Source organism: Gekko japonicus, unplaced genomic scaffold (assembly GCF_001447785.1).
Source record: "Gekko japonicus isolate JY-2015 unplaced genomic scaffold, Gekko_japonicus_V1.1 scaffold292, whole genome shotgun sequence".
NCBI classification, from domain to species: domain Eukaryota; kingdom Metazoa; phylum Chordata; class Lepidosauria; order Squamata; family Gekkonidae; genus Gekko; species Gekko japonicus.
In genome coordinates this window covers 252,769-262,398 of record NW_015173131.1, presented here as the reverse complement: position 1 = coordinate 262,398, position 9,630 = coordinate 252,769, and the positions used below count along the sequence as shown (strand labels likewise).

General features: G+C 49.2%; 1 protein-coding gene across 1 annotated transcript in view; it reads right to left on the bottom strand.

Annotated features, from left to right (window-relative positions):
* LAMB2 (laminin subunit beta 2) overlaps positions 1 to 9,630 on the bottom strand; it is a 68,650-nt gene that overhangs the window by 21,615 nt on the left and 37,405 nt on the right. The window contains exons 14-21 of the mRNA XM_015422107.1: positions 8,645 to 8,772; positions 7,343 to 7,463; positions 7,033 to 7,225; positions 6,249 to 6,392; positions 4,107 to 4,338; positions 3,258 to 3,421; positions 2,754 to 2,978; positions 1,373 to 1,590 (exon numbers count right to left, since the gene is read on the bottom strand). Of these exons, the coding sequence (XP_015277593.1) occupies positions 1,373 to 1,590; positions 2,754 to 2,978; positions 3,258 to 3,421; positions 4,107 to 4,338; positions 6,249 to 6,392; positions 7,033 to 7,225; positions 7,343 to 7,463; positions 8,645 to 8,772 (1,425 nt within the window). The remainder of the gene's footprint in view (positions 1 to 1,372; positions 1,591 to 2,753; positions 2,979 to 3,257; positions 3,422 to 4,106; positions 4,339 to 6,248; positions 6,393 to 7,032; positions 7,226 to 7,342; positions 7,464 to 8,644; positions 8,773 to 9,630) is intronic.

The window sequence follows — 9,630 nt, the reverse complement described above, 5'->3', positions numbered from 1 at the left end:
AGCCGGGAGCTGAGCCGAGACAAAGCTGAGGAAATACCAACTGAACCCCACTGGGTGCTGGTAGGCAATCCCGCCCCAATGATGTATCTGCCCATAGTTAGGGATAATAAACTATGTAAGCCGCTCAGAGACCTCGTGGGAGGGGTTCGAGCGGGATATAAGCTGAATGTATTATTATTATTATTATTATTATTATTATTATTATTATTATTATTATTATTATACCCAAGAAAGGCCTGCAGCCCCCCTGGCCCCCCATTTGTGTGGATTTTTGGATCCAACCCAGAGTCTCAGTAATCCTTACCACCAGCTTGTAGAGTCAGGACAATATTATTATCTCCCTATTGCAGAGCAGAGGGAGAGGTGGGGGTGGGGTGGGGGGGGGGAGCAGAGAGAACAGTCCAAAGGCTTGGGACACAGAAGGGATCTCTCCACCGGGGCTGGGAGTAGACCAAAGCACTGGGAAGAGACACTGCAGAGTGCCCCAGACTCCAGGGCTGTGGTTCCAAGAAGCCCATCATAGCAGGGATTGATGGTGCTCAGCACAGAAATAAAGGGGACAGGTCAGACTAGTATTTGGCAGACCCGGCTTCAAATCCCAACACTGCCACGAAGCTCGCTGGGTGACCCTGGGCTAGTCACACACTCTCCACCTAACCTACCTCACAGGGTTGCTGTGAGGATAAAATGGGGAAGGGAGAACCACATGTCCCCAGCTCCTTGAAGGAGAAAGAAAATCTGCTAGATAGGTACAGGATGGATTGAACTGCCCCTGGGTGTTGGTGGAGTAAAGATGAGCACACACATCAGCAGATGCCTCATTGGCCAGTACATCCTCTGGTTTTCTTTGCATAGATTTTACTTCACACTGTTAGTTGCTTTACTGAGCTACTGGACACAGTGGCTCTGAGCCTGTGAAGCAAGGAGGTGAATGCTCAAAGGTTATTTCTGCTATAAGCTTATTCGCAGGCCTTAGGGAAGAAGAAGAAGAAGAAGAAGAGATTGGATTTATACCCCACCCTTCACTACCCAAGGGAGTCTCAGAGCGGCTTACAAACTCTTTTCCCTTCCCCTCCCCACAACAGACCCTAACCCTAACCCTGTGAGGTGGGTGGGGCTGAGAGAGCTCTGACAGCAACTACTCTTTTTTCAAGAACAGCTGTGCCAGAACTATGGCTTGCCCAAGGTCATCCAGCAGATGCAAGAGGAGGAGTGGGGGGAATCAAACCCGGTTCTCCCAGATTAGAGTCCGCAAACTTAACCATGACACCAAGTTCTCCAGCGTTAGATGTTTTCTGCTCCTCCAGCCCCCATTACTGCCCTTTCCCGGATGTTCCTGTCTGCCTTCACCAACCACTAAGATTTGGCACACCTGATTGCAAGCTGGGTTCAGCGAGTACTGGGGATGGCAGCTGCATGACTGGCAACCCTGTCCGCTGGCTAGGTTCCAGAAGTTGGGGGCACAACGGTCACAGCTCTGCCCTTGAACACTAGGCAAGCACTGGCATTGTCCGCTGCTCCGTTCACACAGGCAGTGGTCCCGGGATGGACACTCGCTGCGCACAGTGCCCAGGAAGTTACAGGAGCAACCTGCAGGGAGGAAGGCAAACATTAACTTGGAAAAGAGCAGAAGGGAAATATTATGATGTGTGAATGAAAGAAACTGTGCTTCATTTGGAATACTAGACCAAAGACTTTCATTTCTGAGATCCATGAAGATACAGGGGCAGCGTACATACTAATGGTGCAATTGTGGCTGAGTGCAAGCACAACAGGCAAGAGGTACGGGGCACAAAACAGCCACAGAGAGCTTTCCAGCTTCTCATTTTCCTCGCTTGTAAGTCTCTGTTTCTTGAGGGGGGGGGGATGTTCTGCACATGTTTTGATCACTCTAATGGTTGAGTTTATTTTAAGAACATAAGAAAAGCTAATGTTCGATCAGGCCAATCGCCTATTTAGTCCAACACTCTGTCACACAATGGCTAAAAATACCAGGTGCCATCAGGAGGTCCAGCAGTGGGGCCAGGACACTAAAAGCCCTCCCACTGTTGCCCCCCCCAAGCATAAACCCAGTTTATGTCCAGCCTAAAACCTGCAGTTTAGATCTGCAGGGAGATATGCTGGACACAAAATGATGTAATATTGAATCGACTACTAGAGGGAGCAACACACACACGTGGAACTGAAACCCCCTCCGCAAAGAAACAGCGAGGAAAATGAGAAGGCACAAAAGGTTCAAAGAGAATGCTGCCATGACGACTGAGATTTGCCTCCCCTCGCTCCTCTCTCCTCCTTCCTCCCTACATTAGCAGAGCATGATTCAAGGCTTCCTGGTTTCATCAAGTTTCAGGGCACTCTGAGGCTCAAACACAGGAGCTAGAATTACACAGGGCATTTGTGCAGCCAGGCCCTAGAATGATTTTCCAACTATAAGCATGACTGGTCATGCCCCTACCTCATACAAGAGGGTGTGGGTGCCACAGACAATATATATATATATTTTAACCAATAGTTTTATTAAGATTTAAACCAGATTTCGGCCCCTCATAATCTCCCCACTCTCGTAACTTAACAAGTCAGTTGTTACCTGACAAAATAATCTGGAAGGCTCAGATGCTTCTTTGAAGTTTCTTCCAGCCCTAAAAATACATCCTTCTGTGGTGTAAGGAAGGACAGGTCTAAGAAGGCAGAGCTAGGAGGAATGCACGCTAAATGCCGTCTGGAGACAGAATCTCTCCACAGAAGACACTTACGGCGACAGGTACGGCGGGTGGCATCACCGTAGTAGCCCGCTTGACAGTGCTGACACTGGTCCCCCTCAGAGTGGTAGAGGCAGCGGAGGCAGCGGCCTGTGCGGCGGTCACAGGATTCCAGGTCTGAGCTATCAATGTTGTTGTTACACGAGCATGGCTGGCATCGCCCCCCAGCCTGCCAAGGGTTGCCGTAGAAACCAGGAGCGCACTCATCACAGCGCTGGCCTGTGTAAGGCAAAGGTGTTTTTTCTGACACAAGTAGCAGTAGACCAGTGGGGGGGGGGGCAACAAAACATACTACAGCCACCGGTATTTCAACCCACAAGGCTCAACTCCTGCGGCCTAGCAAAGGCTACTATGGCATGAGGTCATGAGCCAGGGACTTGACTTATTACCTCCTTCCAACCCACCTTAGGGTTTCTAGAATCCCCCCTCTCCACCAAACTTGCTGCATGCCAAGCCTGACCACTGACTTTACCAGATGGACCAGGAGGTTGGCCTTGCCTGTATAGCCTGGGAGGCAGCTACACACCACAGTCCCAGAGCGACTGTCTTGATGGCAGGCGGCCGCAAAATGGCGTCCAGAGCCAGGTGACTCGGGACAGGGGCAGGGGCGGCAGTGGCCACCTGAGGCCAGCACAGGGTTTCCATAGTATCCAGATGCACACCTGCAGATGAGGAAAAGAGGCGGGTTGCGCATTTCACATTTCTGGGTGTTAGATACATTAAGCACATCCTGCACTGAATACAAAGGCCCGAGAACTCTAGGTTTCTTGATTTTGTAAGCCCTTTTTCTAGCTTACAGCAATGTGGAGAGCAGGCTACAACCACAGGACAACTGTAAAAGAAAGGCAATTTGAAAAAGGCTTCCCATGCTGAGAGGGCCACGTCCTGCAGAACTCTCTGCTCCTCTTCCGTATTTCCTGACTCCTGACCCTGCTAACTGTCTAATCCCATTATGCAAAACTGTTCATATATGAAAATGCACCTGATTCACAACACAGTATCTGGACTTCCTTGAAAAAGGAAAAAGAAGGAAGAAGTTCCGGGCTGAGGGGGGGAGTTGCATGGCAGTTTATGTGGCCTACTGGGACAATAATCTATGATAACTCATTATCTCATGCTAGTGAACAGTATGTGACTGGCATGTTCACCATTTCAGCCAGTGTGGGCATCAATGCATTAGTGTGGGGTCATATCCCACAACCATAGGCCACAGTCTGATCCTTTAGCAGCTGGGTTCATAAGCATGCAGAACCCTGAGGCCTGCATTTGCATACCTCAAACCCGTGCCCTCAGGCCTCAGGGTGAGAGAAAACAAAACCCCTTGAATGTCTTAATGCTCTCCCTCACCTCTGGCACCGTTCTCCTTCTGCGTGGCCTCGACAACGCAGACAGCTGCCTGTCCGTGGGTCACACTCTTCTGAGCGCCCGTTGCACTGGCAGGGGCGGCAGTTTGGGAAACCCCAGTGGCTGGGCTGGCAGTGGTCACAGCGAGGCCCGAAGGCCCCTGGCCTGCATGGGCACTGTCCATTGAAGTTGTCACAGAAGCTGGTCAGGGATCCCTCCCTGTTGCACTGGCATGCTGGAAAGAGGGGGAATGAAGAGTCACCCGTGTTTTCTGCCCCTCTTGCCCAGGCACCGCCACAAACACTCCACAAACACATCACACCCACCCAAACACACCTGACTATCTGCTTTTAAGAACCATTCCCCGCCTCTGTCTGACTTCACCGTGTCTAAAAACGTTCACAGTCATTGCCTAGAAGATTCAAATCCTGCTCTCATTCAGTTATGTAAATCAAGGTATAGAAATGGTGCCTATTTTGCATGAAATTAATTCCTTGCTGCACTCTTTTCCTGAACCTGGTATTTTAATTTTCCTCCCTGTAGTATCTGCCTGCTTTTTAGCCAAGAACAGTGGCAAGACAAAAAGGTACGGTGAGGAACAGTCAGATAAGGATCTGAGACTGTGTTCAAAAGCACAATAGCTTCAGTTCAATATAACTGCAGCGGAAGTACTCGGAAAATGCCATTATATCAGCAACATTAAGTGTTCTTTTGAGGAGAGGGATCAGGACAGAGCATAACAGAATGAGTGCAAAAATTCCATGTGCAATAAAAGAAAAAAACAATTCTGAAAAGGTCCATCTATCTCTTTGCTGGTCAGAGGATTAACATTTTAAGAGCTGCTCAGCTTCATGATCCAGGTGGCTCAAACAGGGAGGGGTGTTTAGTTATAGAAGAGACTGGAGATCATACAGGAATGTCAGGTGGCTCTGGAGTGCACAGAGGTGCAGGCATGTATCGAAAAGACCTAAAAGCACTATAAATAAACAAGTCACTTGGCAATGTATTTTCTGAAAGCAGGTTTGGGAAGAGGCGGCAGGGGTTATGGGAAGGGTGCTTAATCCTTTCCGCTGTACACCTTTCCTGCTTTCCAAAATCACCTTTCTCTTTCCCCTAAGAACATAAGAGAAGCCAGGTTGAATCAGGCCAATGGCCCATCCGGTCCAACGCTCTGTGTCACACAGCGGCCAAAACCCAGCTGCCATCAGGAGGGTCCAATCTCGGGGCCAGAACTCCAGAAGCCCTCCCACTGTCCCCCCCCCCCGCCACAGCACCAAGAATACAGAGCATCACTGCCCCAGACAGAGTGTTCTACCTATATCTTGTGGCTAATAGCCATATGTTTATCCAGTTGCTTCTTGAAGCTGACTGTGCTTGTAGCTGCCACCTAAACTTCATGGAGTTTGCAATCTGTGTTTTGTCGTTCGGATCAACCCCCTTTCCCTTCCAATATGTCATCAGGAGTGAGAAATATTGGATAGATTATCTAACAGAACATTTCTGTCCTGACCCCATTAGCAGTGACTGAAAAGTAGCCCAGCAAGGACTTTAGAGTGGGTGCAGAGGAGAGCAATGAGGATGGATTAGGGGTTTGGAGACTAAGCCTTATGAAGAAAGGCTGTGGGAACTGGGAATGTTCAGCCTGGAGAAGAGAAGGTTGGGCGGGATATGATTGCTCTTTATAAGTATTTGAAGGGCTGTCATTTAGAGAAGGGCAGAGAGAGCTATTTCAGTTGGCAGTGCAGGACAGGACCAAGGCTCCCTCTAAGCCGTGGAGTCTTGTGAGCAAAAATTATCCTCTGTGAGCTGCTGGCATTAAAGTTCTGAGCCAGCGATTTGACTACTGCATAAATTAGTTTGCTTTGGGGGCATCCTCCTTGAGCTAAGACAAAAACGTGTGAGCCGGAGGCTAAAAAACTGTGAGCTAGCTCACACGAACTCAACTTAGAGGGAACACTGGACAGGACCTGTAATAATGGGTTTAAAATGATGGGTGGGATATTAGGAAAAACGAGGGCAATTCAGTAGTGGAATCAGTTGCCCCTTCCAACTTTTTAAAGGCTATGATTCTATTCTACAGTTCTATGGCTTTAAAAAAACCAAAATCGTTGAGGAAGGGATGGTCAGAACCCAAGTTTCACTCACCTTTGCAGCCACTGGGTCCGAAGCCAAAGGTGCCAGGGGAGCAGTGTTCGCAGCGGCGGCCCATGACGTGAGGTTTGCACTGGCACTGCCCGCCTCTGGGATTGCACTCTGAGCTCAGTGAGCCCTGGGGGTTACACAGGCAGGCTGGAGGCAAAGGAAGAGTGAGAAGGAGGTGGAAAGGAAGACGATGGGATGGCCGCTGAGAAAGTGGGGGGGGGGAATTAGGAGAACAAAATCTCAGAGGCCTGGCCAACTAGGGAGCCAGTGGGTGGCTATAGATTCAGTGGCCCCTTTATGGAGGGGAAGGAAGGGTGACCTTGGGCCAAGCACATGAGTTTTTTCAACATGATGTTTGGGCTGGATCTGGGAGACGTGACAAGGCCCCAATGGGAATCCACAACTAGGCAGCCTGTGGAGGCTCAGCAGCACTTCTGCTAAGAGCAGGGACGTAACCCTCACCAAATCACTTGAGACCTTTGGAGGGAAGGAAGGAAGAAAGGAAGGAAGGGGAGGCAGGTTGCCGGCATCCCGACTCCAGAAGAGGATGGCAGAGAAACCATATGAATTTGGGCATAGGCAGCCCCCACTTGCGCATGCAACTTAGCACGGGGCGCAGAGTCCCAAGTGTCTCCAGGTGCTATGAGTCACCAGGGTTCATTTCAGCCCCCCCCCCCCCCCCCCTGCTTTTATCCCCACTTGGAGTTCTGTGCAGTGCCTGGAGCCTTTCCAGTGGGGGATGAGGTGCCTGGCAAGGTCTGTGTCCCCGGGGCAATTTAACACTCACGCAGCGCCCCCTGGAGGATGATGGCGGACATGCTGAGGAGCAAGTTGGCACAAGACTCTGGAACGGGTGCCTTAACCACAGGGCGAGCCTGTTGGGCACAGCGGTAGCGCTCAAAGATCTCCTTGCGGGCAATAGAGGCAGCATCACCAGCAATGAACATCTCTAAAGAGGAGTAACGTGGCATCAGGACCAACTTTGGGAGGAGAGGAAAGGAAAGAGACAAGGACAGTGCATTACTTGCATGTGTTTCCTCCGTCAAGCTGTGGATCTCCCTGTCAGATATGCCTGGGCCCCACCATTCAGTACTTACTGAGTCCAGGAGTACAGCAGCACCTTGCAGATGCTCACGCCCTCCATAGCGGGTGAACTCCAGCTGGATGGTGTAGCTGACCCCTTGCTCCAGGCAGACTGGTTGAGGCAGCACCACATAACTGCAGGCGGGAAGGGCCATATCATTCAGGGCATAGCAAAAAAGATCTTTCCATTGTGATACATGCCCCGGTGACATTTAGATTAGACTACTGCCATGCACTATACACGGGGCTGTTCTTGAAGAGTATTTGGAAGCTACAGTAGGTATAGAATGCTGACTGGAGAGGGTCGTAAAGACTATATCACCCTCATCTTGTTCCACCTACTCTGGCTCCCAGTTGGCTTCTGGGCCCCTCTATGGCTCGGGGCCAACTTACCTTAAGGACCTTCTATGCCCGTATGAACCTGCTCAACCAGTGCACTCACCTCCAGGGGCCCTTCTTTGAGTCCCCTCACTATCTGAGGCTAGATGGGAGGCAACCCAAAGAAGGGCCTTCTTGATCGTGGCACCAAAATGATGGAATCCTCCCCCCCCCCACCGAGGAGATTTGCCTGTCCCCATCTATCATTGTCTTCCACCAGTGGGTGAAGACCTATCTGTTTTGTTTGGCATTCCATTACCGACCATCCTTCTTGTGTTTTAATTGTGTACGTGTCCTGATTTTGTCAGAGCTTGGAAGCCAAGCAGGATTAGCCATGGTTAGTATTCAGATGGGAGACCACCAAGGAAGGCTGGGGTTGTTATGCAGAGGAAGGCAATGGCAAACCACTTCTGGACGCTTGCCTCGAAAACGCCACGGTCCCGCAGTTGCCATGAGTCGATGGCAACTCAACGGCATGCTATTATTAATAATTATGATGATGTGTTTTAACAGTGTATGTGTTTTGTTTAATGTTTATGTTTTAATTGTAGTGTTTAATTGTTTTTATACTATGTATTTTAAGAGCTTTTTAACGTTTTTGATTGTTTGCTGCCTTGGGGACCCTAAGATGGGTGGAAAGGGGGAATAAAGATGTTTTCAATAAGGAAAGCAGAGAAGTGTAGCACCAAAGTATATCTAAACAGTGTTGTTCCTAGAGAGTCCTCTTGAAAACCATGGATGCAACGCAACCCCTTACTTCCCCTTATGGACTCACACTACATTCTCAATGGCACATCTAGACAGCCTTCTCTGCTTCCTGCCACAATGAGAAAAGGCTGCAGCCCTGTCTGGTCCTGAAACAGTCAAAATCCCCACGGTGGCATATATTTCCTCATCAAAGTCAAAATGCTACCAGTTCTGGATTTGCCAGCACTCACCGGGAGGTGGATGGCAAAGCCACGGACATCAAGTCATCTGCTGGGATCGTGTTCCCACAGGGGCTGCTGGTGGGGATAAGCCCAGGCCGCACAACCGTCACCTTCACCTCCTCCCACGTTCCGGGTAGCTGAGAGGACAGGAAAGTATACGGCGTTGCTCGTGGAGCAGCCTGGTAGGCCGAGACACAGGTTCAGCAATTCCACAAGTAAGTCAGGCAAAGGGTAAAATGGTGCCACTTCAGAGATACCTTTGAAGGTCAAAGTCCCTCAGCTCCATGTGTAGATGAAGTGGTTGTGGGCCAAAGGGATGCAGTACAGCAGGTAGGAAGATTAAAAACACAACAAAGTCAGGAAAGGACAGGTGTGAGGGGAAGGGAGGAAGCATGGCCAGTTAAAAAAGCCAAAGCATCCTTTACGTTCTTCCAATATGCATCAGAGCAGAGAATGAGACCCCAGCTGTCCATGGAGATCAGGCCAGACTGGATGATAATGGCAAAACAGAAACAAAATTCCAAATAATTCTGAAATTCAAATCTCTTGAATTAACGTTTCAAATTCTGAAAATTGGGATTTTACTTTTTGACACGGAAAACAGTCCAAACTTAAGATATTGTCAATATGCTAGTACGTTCTCCTGACATGTTTGTATTCTGAAATTCACATTATGATCTGAACCATTTATTGGAAAGTTTGGAATCTGGATTTCCATGATCTAATTTAGAATCTGTAGATTTGAATTCAAATGGTGTGCTTTCTATTCATTCAAGCGGCACCACTGAGGTGCGACTGGGTCAGAGGTACTGGGATAGGGGTGTGCATTTGGGAAAACCAAAGGAGAAACTATACTACCAAACAGCTGTTTTTCATTGGCTCAGGGATACCTGAAATGACCCCAAACACTCTCAGTATTGCCAGGAGGAATGAAAAATTTTCTCTGGGAATTTTGGGAGTGTTTCAGGGTTTTGGGGAAGAACAGCACTAGGGAG